The sequence below is a fragment of the Microtus oregoni genome, unplaced genomic scaffold (assembly GCF_018167655.1).
Source record: "Microtus oregoni isolate MIOR12 unplaced genomic scaffold, Mior012 000016F_ref0000370, whole genome shotgun sequence".
Lineage (NCBI taxonomy): Eukaryota > Metazoa > Chordata > Mammalia > Rodentia > Cricetidae > Microtus > Microtus oregoni.
In genome coordinates, this window is record NW_024543075.1 from 32,626,108 (window position 1) to 32,644,125 (window position 18,018).

The following is an 18,018-nucleotide window of genomic DNA, read 5'->3' on the forward strand; positions in this document are numbered from 1 at the left end:
GTAGTAGTAGTACAATATTCAATATCTATGAATATTCTACAGAATTATGAAAGAAAGAAGAGTCATGCTAGTTTTTTAAATTAGGTTTAATTACATTGATTGCATGTGTACGGACGTTTTGCCTGTATGCACCATGTGTATTCAGAGAGCAGAGGAAGGTATCAGATCTGTTACTGGAACTACAGATAGTTATGAGCAGTCAGGTGGGTGTTGGGAACAGGGCCTGGTCCTCAAAAAGAGCAGCCAGTGCTCTTGACTGCTATCTCTCCAGCCCTTCATGTTAGTTTTGTTGTTATACATTAAGGCACAGGTGTGAGGATCACAGTGTATGATATATATGTTGTTAGCATGGAAAAAAACGTTAAAGGAAGACACACAAAACAAACCTGTGGATCAATAGGAGAGCGGGGAATACCAAGAAATGAACGCACACGGTTATAACCACCTGATTTTCAAGAAGGATGTAAAAAACATACACTAGAGAAAAAAAAAAATCACCGAGCCTCTTTAACAAATGGTGCTGGGGGGGGACTGGCGGCAGACACAGGGAGCGACAGATGCAGGCCGCAGGCGGCGGGGACCGGCACACAACACCGAGAGCAGATCGCCCCACTACAAATAAATCAAACAGGTAGGCCTTTTGTTGGCGAGGTCCCTGGCAAACGGGGACCCTGGTCCTGTTCCTGAAGACCCTTCTGAGGAGTGAGAGGGATCTTGGCCTCCGGCAGGAGCCAGGAAACAGAGCGAGGGCATTTTGTAAGAGGAGCCCCTGGCCAGCTGGGAAACCTGATCCGGTTTTAAAAGACCCATTAGATAGCATTGATAGGAGGAGATGGGCAGGTGCCAAGGCAAGAATTCACCCAATAATCTGAAAAACAACATGAAAACACCAGAACCCAATGATCTAACAACAGAAGGACTTGAACATCCTAACACAGAAGAAGTGGAAAAAATTGACTTTATGAAAGCAATAGAGTACCTTAAACAACAAGTAAAAAACGCCCTTATAGAAATGGATGAGAAGTATAACAAAAAGTTTGAAGAAATGAGTAAATACGTACATGATACCCTGGAAACCAAGAAAAAAAACGATCAAACAGGTAATGGAAACAGTTCAAGAATTGAAAACTGAAATGGAAGCAAGGAAGAAAACACAAACTGAGGACCAGCTGGTTATGGAAAATCTAGGTCAACGAGCAGAGTCTACAGAAACAAGCATAAACAAGAGATAGAAGAAAGAATTTCAGATTCTGAGGACACCATAGAGAAAATAAACGCATTGATCAAAGAAAACAGCAAAGCCAACAAATTCTCATCACAAAACATTCAGGAAATATGGGACACAATAAAAAGATCAAACCTAAGAATAATAGGAATAGAAGAAGGAGAAGAGTCACAGCTCAAAGGCCCAGAAAATATTTTTAACAAAATCATGGAAAAAAACTTTCCCAACATAAAGAAAGATATTCTTTTGAATATTCAAGAAGCATACAGAACACCAAACAGACTGGATCAAAGAAAAACATCCCCTCGCCATATAATAATCGAAACACAAAATATACAGGTTAAAGAAAGAATGTTAAGAGCTGCAAAGGAAAAAGGCCAAGTAACTTATACAGGTAAACCGATCAGACTTACACCTGACTTCTCTATGGAAACCATGAAAGCCAGAAAGTCCTGGATAGAGGTACTTCAGAAACTAAGACACCATGGATGCAAAACCAAACTACTATACCCAGCCAAGCTATTGTTCACTATCAATGGAGAAAACAAGACATTCCAGGATAAGAACAAATTTAAACAATACATAGCCACAAATCCAGCCCTACAGAAAGTAATAGAAGGAAAATTGCAACCCAAGGAATCCAACATTCCCAACACTGCCTACAATAACTCAGGCATCTAGCGACCCTTCACCAGCACAACTCAAAGAAGGGAGACACACAAACTCTACTACCAAAAATAATAAGAATAACTGGAGTAAACAACCACTGGTCATTAATATCACTTAATATTAATGGGCTCAATTCACCTATAAAAAGGCACAGGCTAAGAGATTGGATACGAAAACAGGATCCAACATTCTGCTGTTTGCAAGAAACACATCTCAACCACAAAGACAGGCATCTACTCAGAGTAAAGGGTTAGGAAAAAGTGTTTCAAGCAAATGGTCCTAAGAAAAAAGCAGGTGTGGCCATACTAATTTCTAACAAAACTGACTTCAAACTAAAATCAATCAGAAGAGATCGAGATGGACACTTTATACTCATAACAGGAACAATTCATCAGGATGACATCTCAATCCTGAATATCTACGCCCCTAATATAAAAGCACCCACTTATATAAAAGAAATATTACTAGAACTCAAGGCAGACATCAAACCACACACACTAGTAGTAGGAGACTTCAACACACCTCTCTCTCCAAGGGACAGGTCAATCAGACAGAAACCTAATAGAGGATTAAGAGAATTATTGGAGGTAATGAAGCAAATGGACTTAACAGACATCTATAGAACACTCCACCCAAATAGGAAAGAATATACCTTCTTCTCTGCAGTTCATGGAACCTTCTCAAAAATTGACCACATACTCGGAAACAAAGGAAACCTCCACAGATACAAAAAAAATCAGTGTCCATCTGTGTCTTATCAGATCACCATGGATTAAAGTTAGAAGGCAACAACAATGGTACCCTCAGAAAGCTGACAAACTCATGGAAACTGAACAGTCACCTACTGAACCACACCTGGGTCAAGGAAGATATTAAGAAAGAAATTAAAGTCTTCCTTGAATTTAATGAAAATAAAGAGACAACATACTCAAACCTATGGGACACAAGGAAAGTAGTGCTAAGAGGAAAGTTCATAGCACTAAGTGCCCACTTAAAGAAAACGGAGAAAGCATACATTGGAGACTTAACAGCACACCTGAAAGCCTTAGAAAAAAAAGAAGCAGACACGCCCAGGAGGAGTAGAAGAACTGAGGGCAGAAATCAACAAAATAGAAACACAGAAAACAGTCCAAAGAATCAATGAAACAAAAAGTTGGTTCTTGGAGAAAATCAACAAGATCGACAAACCCCTATCCAAACTAATTAAACGACAGAGAGAGAACACGCAAATAAATAAGATCAGAAATGAAAAGGGGGACATAACCACAGACACAGAGGAAATTTAGAGAATCATTAGATCTTACTACAAAAGCCTGTATGCCACAAAACTGGAAAATGCAAAAGAAATGGACATTTTTTAAGATAAGTACCATATACCAAAGCTAAACCAAGACCAGGTAAACGATCTAAATAGACCTGTTAGTCGCGAAGAATTAGAAACTGTTATCAAAAATCTCCCTTCCAAAAAAAGCCCAGGACCAGATGGTTTCAATGCAGAATTCTACCAGAACTTCCAAGAAGAGCTAATACCTATACTCCTTAATGTATTTCACAATATAGAAACAGAAGAGTCATTGCCAAATTCCTTTTATGAAGCTACAGTTACCCTGATACCAAAACCACACAAAGACCCAACCAAGAAAGAGAATTACAGGCCTATCTCACTCATGAATATCAACGCAAAAATTCTCAATAAAATACTGGCAAACCGAATCCAAGAACACATTAGAAAAATTATCCATTATGATCAAGTAGGCTTCATCCCAGAGATGCAGGGCTGGTTCAACATACGCAAATCTATCAATGTAATCCACCATATAAAAAAACTGAAAGAAAAAAAACCATATGATCATTTCATTAGATGCTGAAAATGCATTCGACAAAATTCAACACCCCTTTATGATAAAGGTCTTGGAGAGATTAGGGATACAAGGGTCATACCTAAATATAATAAAAGCTATTTACAGCAAGCCGACAGCTAACATTAAATTAAACGGAGAAAAAACTCAAAGCCATCCCACTAAAATCAGGAACACGACAAGGATGTCCACTCTCTCCATACCTCTTCAATATAGTGCTTGAAGTTCTAGCAATAAGACAACATAGGGGGATCAAGGGGATTCGTATTAGAAAGGAAGAAGTTAAGCTTTCATTATTTGCAGATGATATAATAGTATACATAAGCGACCCCAAAAACTCTACCAAAGAACTCCTACAGCTGATAAACACCTTTAGTAATGTGGCAGGATACAAGATCTACTCCAAAAAATCAGTGGCCTTCCTATACACTAAGGATAAGGAACAGAGAAGCATCACCTTTCACGATAGCCACAAATAGCATAAAATATCTTGGGGTAACTCTGACCAAGGAAGTGAAAGATCTATTTGACAAAAACTTTAAGTCTTTAAAGAAAGAAATTGAAGAGGACACCAGAAAACGGAAGGATCTCCCTTGCTCTGGGATTGGGAGGATCAACATAGTAAAAATGGCAATTCTACCAAAAGCAATCTATAGATTCAGTGCAATCCCCATCAAAATCCCATCAAAATTCTTCACAGATCTGGAGAAGACAATAATCAACTTTATATGGAAAAACAAAAAACCCAGGATAGCCAAAACAATCTTATACAATAAAGGATCATCTGGAGGCATTACCATCCCTGACTTCAAACTCTATTACAGAGCTACAGTATTGAAAACAGGTTATTATTGGCATAAAAACAGAGAAGTCGACCAATGGCATCAAATAGAAGAACCTGACTTTAACCCACAAACCTATGAACACCTGATTTTCGATAAAGGAGCTAAAAGTATACAATGGAAAAAAGAGAGCATCTTCAACAAATTGTGCTGGCAAAACTGGATGTCAATCTGTAGAAGAATGAAAATAGATCCATATCTTTCACCATGCACAAAACTCAAGTCCAAATGGATTAAAGACTTCAATATCAGTCCGAACACACTGGACCTGATAAAAGAGAAAGTGGGAAGTACTCTACAACACATGGGCACAGGAGACCACTTCCTACGTATAACCCCAGCAGCACAAACATTAAGGGCCTCATTGAATAAATGGGACCTCCTGAGACTGAGGAGCTTCTGTAAAGCAAAGGACACTGTCACTAAGACAAAAAGGCAACCCACTGACTGGGAGAAGATCTTCACCAACCCCGCAACTGACAAAGGTCTGATCTCCAAAATATATAAAGAACTCAAGAAACTAGACCGTAAAAGGCTAATCAACCCAATTATAAAATGGGGCACTGAGCTGAAGAGAGAATTCTCAACAGAAGAAGTTCAAATGGCCAAAAGACACTTAAGGTCATGTTCAACTTCCTTAGCGATCAGGGAAATGCAAATCAAGACAACTTTAAGATACCATTTTACACCTGTCAGAATGGCTAAAATCAAAAACAACAAAGATAACCTTTGCTGGAGAGGTTGTGGAGAAAGGGGTACACTCATCCATTGCTGGTGGGAATGCAAACTTGTGCAACCACTTTGGAAAGCAGTGTGGCGGTTTCTCAGGGAATTCGGGATCAACCTACCCCTGGACCCAGCAATACCACTCTTGGGAATATACCCAAGAGATGCCCTATCATACAACAAAAGTATATGCTCTACTATGTTCATAGCAGCATTGTTTGTAATAGCCAGAACCTGGAAACAACCTAGATGTCCTTCAATGGAAGAATGGATGAAGAAAGTATGGAATATATACATATTAGAGTACTACTCAGCAGTAAAAAACAATGACTTCTTGAATTTTGCATGCAAATGGATGGAAATAGAAAACACTATCCTGAGTGAGGTAAGTTAGACCAAAAAGAGGAACATGGGATGTACTCACTCATATTTGGTTTCTAGCCATAAACAAAGGACATTGAGGCTATAATTAGTGATCCTAGAGAAGCTAAATAAGAAGAAGAACCCAAAGAAAAACATATAGGCATCCTCCTGAATATTAACCTTCATCAGGCGATGAAAGAAGACAGAGACAGAGACCCACATTGGAGCACCGGACTGAAATCTCAAGGTCCAAATCAGGAGCAGAAGAAGAGAGAGCACGAGCAAGGAACTCAGGACTGCGAGGGGTACACACCCACACACTGAGACAATGGGGATGTTCTATCGGGAACTCACCAAGGCCAGCTGGCCTGGGTCTGAAAAAGCCTGGGATAAAACCGGACTTGCTGAACATAGCAGACAATGAGGACTACTGAGATCTCAAGAACAATGGCAATAGGTTTTTGATCCTACTGCACGTACTGGCTTTGTGGGAGCCTAGGCAGTTTGGATGCTCACCTAACTAGACCTGGATGGAGGTGGGTGGTCCTTGGACTTCCCACAGGGCAGGGAACCCTGATTGCTCTTTGGGCTGATGAGGGAGGGGGACTTGACTGGGGGAGGGGGAGGGAAATGGGAGGCGGTGGCAGGGAGGAGGCAGAAATCTTTAATAAATAAATAAATAAAAACAAATGGTGCTAGGAGAACAAGATATCTACATGGAAAAGAACGAAGCAAGATCTGCATCTCTCACCTTGAGTATCAATCCACTTAAAATGGATCAAAGATCTTAACGTGAGACCCGAAAAGTGGAAGCTGCTAGAACAAATCTATATAAAAGGCTGCCATACAGGTGTAGACACGGTCGTCCCTCAATGAGCCTAGGGGCTCAGGAAATGGGGCTGTAGGAAAGTAAAAACCTCTGCACAGCAGAGGAAATAATCTACCAGAGTGAGGAAACAGTCTACAGAATGAGAGAAAATCCTTACCAGTTACTATCTAGATCCACAATATGTAGCTTCTATAAAGAACTTTAAAAAAATTTAAACATCATTCTACCCCCTAAATCATCCAATCACTAAATGGGCAAATGTACTGAATAGACATTTCTCAAGCGAATATATACATTCTGTATATATATATATATATATATATATATATATATATATATATATATCTGAAATGGTGTTCAATATCCTTAGCTATCAGGGCAATGCACATTAAAAGTACTGTGAGATTTCATCTCACCCCAGCCAGAATGACCACCATCAGGAGAATAAGCAACAACAAATCCCAGTGGGGACACAGGGTATGAGGAGCCCTCATTCACACTGGTGGGCTACTATGCGAATCAGCATGGCAGTTCTTGAAAAAAACTAAATATAGAACTACCATATACACTAGCTAGATCACTCCTGGTGTATCTAAAAAAAAAAACTTCTAAGGCAACATGCCACAGGGATACTTGCACATCCACGTTTATTACTGCACTGTACACAGCCAGAAAACGGAACCAGCCTAGATGTCCATCAACAGATGAATGGGTACATGATATGCAGACAAGGGTACAGTACATTTAAACTCAGCTACAAAGAAAAATAAAGTTATGACATTTGTGTATGTGCCCGTGTGTGAGGTGGGGAAAAGAAGGAGGAAGAGGGGGAAGGAAGAGGAGGAGAAAGAGATCTTAAAGGACAGAGGAAAATGAGGGAACGAGATACACGTGACATGAGAACAGAATCAGGTGCTATTTGGGGTGAGGAATCAGATCAGCAAGAAAGGGACAAGAAGGCGGGAGAGCAGTGAGAACCGAGGGTGGATTAGAACAAAGTATGGTGACATAGAAGTGTGAAAATGCACAGTGTAACCCAGTAACTTGTATGCTAACTTAAGATAAAAGGACAGGGAAAAGCTATTCCATTCGTGTGTCTGTGCACATGTAATGTCTGGAACTACCCATGGTGCAGACATCCCCCAGAGTGGTGAAAGACACCCCCTGTGGATACAGGGAGATTACTATCTATAAATGCATAGTTGCATATTCATGCATGAATAAATGAAAAGCATGTTCTATACACCCTTTATTACACACACACACATGCATGCACGCAAACGTGCACACACACCCTGCAGCTATAACTCCAACAATTTCACAGCCCATCTCTGGGTAGGCAGCTTATGGAGGCTGCATGTACAGGCTCAGTACAGCCTGGCTTGGCAGCTGGCTTCTCTGGCACAGATTCCTGCCTCCATTTTTCAACACTCTGTACAGGACAGCGGTGCTCCTCAGCAAACATCAGGGGGCATCAAGTGTGCCAGCCACGCTTCCTGATTCTGTGGAAACGATAGTGAAGAAGCTAGAATCCCTGATCCTGGGATGGTAATGTTCATAGTGTCTTCTGTGTCTTGATTTCCCCATCCATGAAATGAAGGTGATAAAAGAATTACTTGAAGTGGGTGAGCGAGCATTGCAAGTATTAAAATAGACATTAATATTTAAGTATGTTTATTTATACTGGCATTCTTTAAACTTTCAATAATAAAAAATTCTGTTTGGGAACAGAAAAGAAAGAAATCCTTAAAGTCCTAGATCAAAGACCCTGGCCACTTAGCAGCCTGTCCCTGCCACCCTTGTCCTGAGCATAAAGGCGACACAGTGTCCCCAAATGCACAGCCAGGGCTGATTAGAAGAGAGAAAGGAGAGACTTTTCCCTGTGAGCTGTGCCTGCTCTGTTCCTGCTAGAACACACTGCTTCTTCTTGTAAACAAGCCCCAGCTCTTCTTGATGCCCTGAGGCATCGCAGGGAGCAGCCAAGAGGATAATTATCCCTTCTGACCCACTAATCCATCTCCATTCTGGAGATCTAGCCAGGAAGAATAATCCACAAGAAGTAAACAGACAGACAGCAAAGACATCCAACTAAAGCCATTTGATATTAGCAACCAACCTGTGTGTGTGTGTACGTGCGCGTGTGCACGTATGTGTGTGTGTTATACGTGTATATGTTGTGTGTCTATGTGTGAGGTCAGAGGCCAGTATCACTTGTTCACCTAGATGGGCCAGCCAGCAAACCCCAGAGCTCCTCCTGTTTCTTTTTCATTAGGGCTGAAATTACAGGCAAGTGGCACTACTCTGGGCTCTTTAATTTTTTTATTTTTATTTATTTATTTATTTTTTTAGGTGGGTGCTGGGGCTTGTAAGTCAAGCACTTTACCCAGTGAGCCATCTTCCCAGCCCCATGTATCTTTTTCTGAACACTGTTCAATTTCTTAGGGGCACAGAGAAATAGGGCTCCTTAGCAGGGTAGCTTCTGGGGCCCGAAGCCAGGTCCTGTCGTCTACCCTCAAGTGACTCTGGCTAAGCAGAGAATGCCCTGTTCCCAGCTTATCATGTTGTTCTATGCCAGCAACGGCATAATTATGCTGAAGGAGGTCCTGGGCGTTTTGGCTCCAGTGTTGAAATGAGGAGAGGAGGTGGCCATTGGCAGCTGTGAGGTCACTACAGTGGGGGAAGGGGATTTCTTTTTATTTTGGAAGTTTGAAAAAAAATATTTAAAAACTCTCCAAGGGGGTGGATCCATTTTAAGGCTTATAAACGGGATGCAATAAAACAAAGTTCCTAATAGTTAGGTCCAAACAGCATGTAACCTTTTTATTTGCAATGTAGAAAGCTTTGTTTCTTTACAAAGAGAAAAGCCATTCAACTTCCTGACTGGGGACAGGCGGTCACTGCTAGGATCAGGTGACCCAGTGACTTACTGCTGAATCTGAGTTACAGTTTATATTAGGTGCCAAGGCACACTGTCGAGGCAGCAAAAGAATGAGCAGCCTAGGGACTGGAGAGACGGCTCAGAGGTTAGGAGCACTAGTTACTCTTCCAAAGTACCTGCGTTCAATCTTCAGAACCCACAAGGCAGCTCGCCACAGCCCTGGGCTGTGTTTGTGTGGACTGTCTTAACTGAAGTGAAGTCAATGTGGCAGAGCTTACCCATCCCATTTATAGGGCTCAAAATGGATCCACCACTTAGGAGAATTAAAAACATATTTTTTTTTTCAAACAGGAAAAAAGAAAGAAAGAAATCCCCCCTCACTGTAGTGACTATGTAGCTGCGAGACCCCACCCACCGTAGGAGGCATCATTCCCTAGTCAGGGGTCCTGAATTAAGTGGAGAAACCATGTTGAGTAGAAGCAGTTAAGCAAATAAATCCATGTGAAGGGGAAGGGGAGAAGTAACTCAGGAAGGTGTCTCCTGACTTCCAGATCTGTACCATGGCACGAGCCTGCCCCCCTATATCTCTCTCCTCTGCACCACCCTACACTCTAATAAACCTTTTCTAGGGCTTTGGACCTCAGCAGTATCTTTGCTCCGTCTGAGAAGCAGAGTGGAAGTGACAGGGGGTGGGGTTTGGGACGGAACTGAAGCTCGGCCTCTCAGCTGTGTGAACCTGTGGCCTCAGCTTGCCAATGTCTCCACATGCCAGAGACAGCAGCGCCCTCAGCAGGCTGTGTGGGTCTCGGAAGTGGCACTCACAAGTGTCATTTCCTTTCCAGGCTGACCTCAGACAAGGCTGACACAAAACACCTTCCAGACAAAGGGACACTGATATGAACATTTTAATATTTTTCCTCCAAGGGTTTGCACAATAGGCTATCTTTCCCACGAAAGGTGATTCTCAGAAAGATGATTCTCAAAGAGAAAAGAATTTGCATGCCAGGCCTCACAGCTTAGGAATGGTGCGGACACATGGGGACCGGGTCATCCTCCAGCCCTCGTCTGCAGTACTCACAGCTTAGGGACAGTGGGGACACATGGGGGGTCATTCCCAGCCCTCCTCATCTGCAGGGCTCACAGCTTAGGGACAGTGGGGACACACGGGGACCGGGTCATTACCAGCCCTCCTCGTTTGCAGAACTCACAGTCTACGTTCCACTTGATGCTCCTGGGAGGAAGCTTCAGTGTTTCGTTGATCTTCTCCAGCACAGTCTGCAGCTTTTGCTTCTGGGCGATCTCTGACTGGGTAACCTCTGCCACATTGAGCTTCTCACTCTCCAGCTTCTCTGGGGTGACAAAAAAAAGGAGCTATTATCTTGAGTCACAGAAAATCTAACTCATGCCTATTCCTTTATTCGTTCACTTATGACAACACACACTCAATCACCAAATACCTACAGCCAACCCTAGGATCGCCTGGGGATCCCCCCAGATAATCAGTCAAATTAAGGTGTCGAGCGTCCTGTGAAAATGTGGTGGTATGTTTGCCTAGAGTCTATGCAATCCTCTCGTATGCTTCAATCATGTCTGGATTATTCAAATGCCTCACACAACATAAAGATCATTACATGCTGTTATTCTATATCGTTTATAGAATTATGACAAGAAGAGCATGGGCATTTTTAGCACAGATACAATTTTTGCTCAAATATTTCAATTTGTTCTACTGCCATTTTTGTTGCTGTGATAAAATACCCCACAAAAAGCAACTCCACAGAGAACATTTATCTTGGTTCATAGTTCCAGGCTCCATTCCATCACTGTGGGGAAGTCACATGACATCATTCAGAGAGATGGATGCATGCATGCCCACTCAGCTCCATTCCATCACTGTGGGGAAGTCACAGGAGCCCGAGATACTTGGTCATATGACATCATACAGAGAGAGGGATGCATGCATGCTCACTCACTCGCTTGTGCTCAGCTCCACTTCCTGACTCATAGTTCAGAACTCCCCATGTAGGGATTGGTGCTGCCCACACATTGGGCTGGGATTCCCACACCAATGAACTTCATTAATATAATTCTCCACAGACATGCCCACAGGCCCAGCCAGTGTAGAGTGTAGCCAATCCCTCATTGAGACTCTTTCTCCAGTTGAGTCTAGATAGTAGCATGCTGAATCTGCAGACATGAAGCTTTTGGATATGAGGGACCAAAGGTGCAGAGGTCCTTCCAGAAGAGTGACACTATTCCTTGTCTAATGACAGCACCAGCCCTTTGATTGTGCCATGGGCCTCCAGGACCACAGAAGTGGGGATTTAACCGGCCACCTTTGAATGTGCTTCCTGAATTCTGGGTTTCCCACTCTTCTGTTCCACAGTGTCCTAATTGGCCAGCCATGCCCTTTTCTAGACATCCTGTCTACTCTTGTATGGGCGTCACGTCCAACCACATTGGTCTGATGGAAGCATCTCTTACACTTTCTCTCCCAACCCCCACCCTTGCCACAGACAGTGTCAATTCTGAGGCACACGTTTTTTTCTTCACATTTTTTACATCCCTAAAATCAGACTGTGTCTAAAAACGGATGGCTCCTATAAATCCTGCCAGACAAGCCCCTCATGGGACTTCTATGTCCATGCTCTAATAATACGCACAGGAGCACCTGCAGAGTATTGGATACAAACTTGAAGAAGAAAGCACCCAGTAGCCAGGCATGGTGGTGCACACCTTTAATCCCAGGTAAAGGCTGCGGATCTCTGTGAGTTCAAGGCCAGCTGCCCTACGGAGTGAGTTCCAGGACAGTCAGGGCTGTTACACAGAGAAGCCCTGTCTCAATAAAATAAAATAAAAAGAATGCACCCAGTAATAGTGGGTGGAGACTTTTCTCTTTCCGGATGGTGTTCACACTATAGTGTGCTTAGATATTAATGCATCTCATGTGTCTTGACACAGGAGACCGCTTGATCATTTTACTAATCTAAATTCGTATTTTAATCTGTCACAAAGGACAAAACAATGGTAGCCTCCATGATGGGAATTACAGTGCCCGCTTCTAGATTCATCTAAATCCATGCTCCCCTGCACATTCAGGACTGACAGAATGCATGGCTCAGAATGTGTCTAAAATTGCCTTTCTCTGCATTTTCAAGGAATGCCATATAAATATTTCAACTTTCCATCAGTGCTCTGATGAGTGCTTATTTATTTTTTTTTGTAACTCTAGATTACAGATGTTATATGCTCCTTGGTGTGAGACTGTTCACTGGAGTCTGTGTGGTTTCTGAAGATTTATGAATTATTGTCAGCACCACGGCAAGATGACTGCAGGCTGTTCTATGGGCAGCCTCCGCTCTTCTTAGTTGATTCAAAGCATCCCTCACTTCTGAAGGGCAAGGATTTATCAAGCATACAGCAAACCTTATATACCGTGTGTGTGTGTGTGTGTGTGTGTTAGTTTGTGTGAAGCTCAGAGAGCAATTTGCTGAAGTCAGTTCTTCCCTTTGACCCCATCGATCTCAGGGATCAAACTCGGGTCATCAGACTTGGCCGCCAGCACTTTCTGCAAATGAGTGATGGTGTTAGTCTACCTTTTCCATCTTAAAGCTAAATTCTCATTTTGGATCCTCTCCTATTACAGAAAGGGAACGTTCACACACACACACACACACACACACACACACACACACACACACACACACACACCGTGCCCCATTGTTTCTTGCTGACACTGGAACTGTCCTTAGAAGCAAGCTATTTTTTTTTTTCATACATTGCAATTGCAGGCATTGGGAAGGGCTGCACAAAACACTGTGATGATTAGGTTTGAAGCCCCATCTTGACCTGGGGAAAAGCTGCCGGGCTAGATCACTGATCTCAGCAGAAGGCTGGCAGGGAGGGAGGACAAGGGTGTGAAAGCCACGGATATGCCGGTCCGTTGTATGGATTTTCATATTTACAATCTTCTGCTGTCTAGCATTAAGTATTTCCACTTCCGAATATCTTCTCTTTTCTCTCTCTATTTCCCAAGACAGGGTTTCACACTGTGTAGCTCTGGCTGACCTAGCACTCACTAAGTAGACCAAGCTTGCCTTAAGATCACTGAAAGTGGCCTGCTTCTGCCTCCCAAGTGCTGGGTTTAAAGGCGTGTGCTTTGATCTTGTTTTGAAAGCAATAGGTGGGAAACAGGAACTATATCCCTGAAGGCTGGCAGAGTGGCTCAGTGGGTAAAGGAACTTGCCACCTGACAAGGGAAGCCCAATGACCGAGTTCGGTCTCCGGAACCCATGTGAAGGTCGGAGAGAAGAGACTCTTACCCATTGTCAGCAGGAGTGTGTGTGTTCATGCACATACTCACACATACAAATTTAAAAAAAATCTAAATAAAATTTAAAAATGAGATTACAGTGTATATATACACACATGCAGAAAAGCACACCTCTTCCTGCACAAACTTATATCCTGAGTATCTTCCCAGGTCCAAGTCATTCTTTTGAAAAAATTCCTATGTGCCACATAGAGCTTACTGCGCATTTGACCAGCCTTGGTAGGTATCTAGCCAGGGCCCATCTGTTTTCTCTGCAACAAACATTCTGTGTGTCCAGGAAACTGATAGTTTCTGACAAGAATAAAAGTCCCTGTCTCGCATGACTTGTTCTTGTATCTGGTCGTCCTTCCAAATTCCCTCATTACTTCCTTCATTACTTTACCTCAGTAAGATCTTCCTTCTCTTCCCTTCTTCCCTTCCTTCTATGGTGTATGTGTGTGTGTGTGAGCATATGTGTGTGTAAGCTAGAGGCATCTTCCTCAATTGCTCTTTATCGGTTTTTGAAACAGGGACTCTTGGTAAATCTAGAGCTCACTGATTTGCCTAGCCTGCCAGTGAGCCCCAGAGGACCCTCCTTCCTCCACACCCCAGGTCTGATGACATACACATGCTGCCATAGCTGGCTTTTCACGTGGGTGCTGGGATCCGAACTCAGGTCCTCAATGCTTGTGCAGCCAGGGCTTTACCGGCAGAGCCTCCTCCCCATTCAATAATTTCTACAGTCATATAATAATTTCCTCCACAATGCCAAGGAATTAAAGATATTTTCTTTTTCTAGACTTCGAATTTTCTTCTATTCTTAGGGTAATATTAGCTGGGTCTTTACAAATCTATTGGTGAAGTGTTATTTTCCTGGGATGCCATTTCTCACATATTTCCATACTTCTGAAAATTGCCCATAATTGGTTAATTTTTAGAAAGTATTAATATGATTTTGAAATAAATAGGATGTGGTTTGGAATTTGTTTTCAGGTATATTACTTTGTGACCATTTCCTTGCTTTTAGTTAGAATACTAAGATGTTATTGCAGAGATGGGCTTTATACAACAATGGAATGGCATTCAATGCACTCAGGAAGTGTGAAGACAGGGCAGAATAAACTCAATTCCCAGAACAATGGAATGATCCTTATGCTTTAACTCACACAGTTGCAACACTCATCACATCCTCAAAGAATCAGAGCCCGTAAAACTCCCTTTCCAGTATTACTGATTCCCCAGCTAGCCAACTATTCAAAACTACTTTTGTCTTCAAACATCCATTAAATTTAAAAAAAATAATTGGATAGAAAATTACTTGCTTTATGGACACAACCAAATTTTGCAGAGTTCCACATACTGTTAAAAAGAACAAAGGTAGTGAACTGTACTATCTTATTTTATGTGCTGTGTGTGCACGTGTGTGTGTGTGTGTGTGTGTGTGTGTGTGTTGTGGCAGTACTATGGATTGAACCCAAGGTCTTGTGCATGCATGCAAGCATTCTTCCACTGAGCTGCACATACCCAGCCCTTTAAACTTTTCTGAATGTTTTTATTATTTGTGTGTGTATGTGCATGTGTGTGCACATGCATGTGTGCGCCTGCTCAGAAGAAAACATTGGATCCCCTGATGTTGGAGTTACTGGCAGTGGTGAGTTGGCGGATATGTGTGACACACTGGGACATGAACTCAGGTCCTCTGCAGCAGCAAGTGCTCTTAACTGATAAGCCATCTCTCCAGCCCTCTGAATATGCTACTGAATTTTTTTTTAGAAAATCTACCTGTAGTATGGAGGATTTATTAAGTTCTTTTGTCTCCTCTTTTTTTTTTTTTTTTGTTTTGTTAACAGTTTCTCTGTAGTCCTGGGCTAATTTGGAACTGTCTCTATAAACCATGCTAGCCTTGAACTCAGAGATCTGCCTGCCTCTGCCTCCCAAATGCTGGCCTGAGATTAAAGGCATGTGCTATCATGCCCATTATGGTGGTTTGAATAGATATGGTCCTCACAGACTCATGCGTGAATGCTTAGCCCATTAGGAGTGGCACTATAACAAAGTGCGGCTTTGTTGGAGAAAGTATGTCACTGTGGAGACAGGCTTTGAGGTCTCATATGCTCAAGCTATGTCCAGTATGGGACACAGTTGCTTCTGCTGCCTGCAGATCAAGATGTAGACCTCTCAGCTACTTCTCCAGCACCATGTCTGCCTGCAGGCCAGCCACCATGTCTGGCCATCATGATAATGAACTAAACCTTTGAAACTGTAAGCCAGCTCCAATTAAATGTTTTCTTTTAGAGAGTTGCTATGGTCATGGTGTCTCTTCATAGCAAAGCCTACCTAGGACACCTGACATCCTCTTCTTTTTAAAGACAAGGTCTCACTGTATAGCCCAGGGTGGCAGTGAACTCAAGAATTTCTTGTTGCAAGATTCTGGATGCTAGTATTAAAGTTGTGTCCTTTGGAATAATGACTATCATTTTTAATTTTTAGTGATGAATATGCATAAGTATGTATAAGTTTAAAAGTTCAATTTTTCTAGTCATTTTTAATTGCTCATCAATATATAGTGATTCTGGAAATGCTTTTTCCTTAAAGGCTACTTTGCATGACATGAAATAAATACCTCTATATTCTTTTAATTCGTGTCTGATATACCATCATTTCCATGCTTTTTCTTTCAACTTTTGTGTCTTCATTTACTTAGAAACTGAATTCTACTGTAGACAGAAATCAGTAACTTCCTTTTGTTGAGGTGGTCATTTTGAGACAAGGTCTTAGGAACCCAGGAGGACCTTGAACTTACTTTGTAGCTGAAGATGACCTTCAATTCTTGATCTTTCTGGTTCTACCTCCCACCCCAAATGCTGGTATTACAATATCCTACAGTGCCCGGGAATTTTGTTTGCTTGTAACATTTTGTTTTGTTCTTAAATCTGATCATCTGTGCCCTTTCAGTGGATACAGCCAGTTTCCATGGACTATGCTTGCAGTGTACTTGGGTTCACCTGCACTAGGGGTCACTGACACTACGGGTCACTTGCACTACGAGTCATCTGCACTAGGGTTCAACTGCACTGGGGCCACCCTCACTAGTGGTCACTTGTACTACATCTGCACTTGGGGAGACCCGCACTTGGGGTGGCCTGTACTGGTCACCTGTACTAGGGGTCACCTGCACTAGGGGTGACCTGTACTAAGGGCTGCCTATACCTGGGGCCGTCTGCACTAGAGGTCATCTGCACTAGCGGCCACCTGCACTAAGGGTCCACCTATCAGTATTCTTTAGAAGCACAACCCTGTGAAAGACAAGGAAAGATGGGAAACTACTGTGGACTCAAGAACAAGGAGACGTGGCAGCTAGAGCAGTGTTTAAGCTGTGATGCTGAAACTGAGCAACATGCTAAAAAGCAGCACATCACTGGGCGCTGAAGCGATGGCTCAGCAGTTAAGAGCACTTGTTGCTCGTGCAGAGGATCTGGGTTCCGTTCCCAGACCTATATGGTGGCTCACAACTATCCTAACTTCAGCTCAAGGGATCCAGTGCTCTCTCCTGGCATCCCCAGGCACCAGGCATGCATGTGGCATTCATTCATACACAAAGGCAAAGCACTCATACATAAAATGAAAAATAAATAAATCTAAAAAAAATTTAAGCAAGAAAGTAGTGTGTTGAAAGGAATACCGTAATTTGGTTCAATAGCATTTGAAAGTTATTCTTTTAATGTTGGTATTGGAGTGATGGCTGGGCCAGCTGTGAATCCAGCAGGAACTTAGGTGAGCACGTGGAAACGCCTTGTACAACCTTTGTGACTCAGAGCCTAAAATTAGTTCAAAGTCACAATGTTTAGAAAGAAAGTGACAAATGTCCTATGGGTTCATTTAAGTGTTGAGCAGATTAGTGAAAAGTATAAAAATCTGGGATATCTCCAGTATGCTACTGAGGCAAGAAACAAGTGGACAGGAGAAAAAGATGAAACCAAAAAAAGCTAAGAGAAATGAGAAGTTCTAAGCTAAGGTGGCGGCAGCATAATGGTGAGAGCTAACCTTACTCAATACCAGATTGAGCTAAGCTCTTTTTATGAGGGCTTTGCAAGCTGGCTGAGAGATGGGATGGATTTGATACATAGTAGATGGGAATATAGTTGTCAGAACTTGTGTGGATGGAGTCGCATGAGCCATCGATATGACCCAAGTTCATTTGCGCACCTAGCTATGCACAGTGAGCCCATTCGTTGGACTGCAAATGGAATGACTTTGGAGGGGAGGAACAAGGAAAGCAGCCTGTTTGGGATAGGCTGGTGACAAGGTGGCTGAG

General features: G+C 42.5%; 1 protein-coding gene across 1 annotated transcript in view; it reads right to left on the reverse strand.

The window, feature by feature from the left end:
- Positions 1-18,018, reverse strand: part of Parva (parvin alpha) — a 153,979-nt gene that overhangs the window by 23,852 nt on the left and 112,109 nt on the right. The window contains exon 5 of the mRNA XM_041666502.1: positions 10,600-10,740. Within this exon, the coding sequence (XP_041522436.1) occupies positions 10,600-10,740 (141 nt within the window). The remainder of the gene's footprint in view (positions 1-10,599; positions 10,741-18,018) is intronic.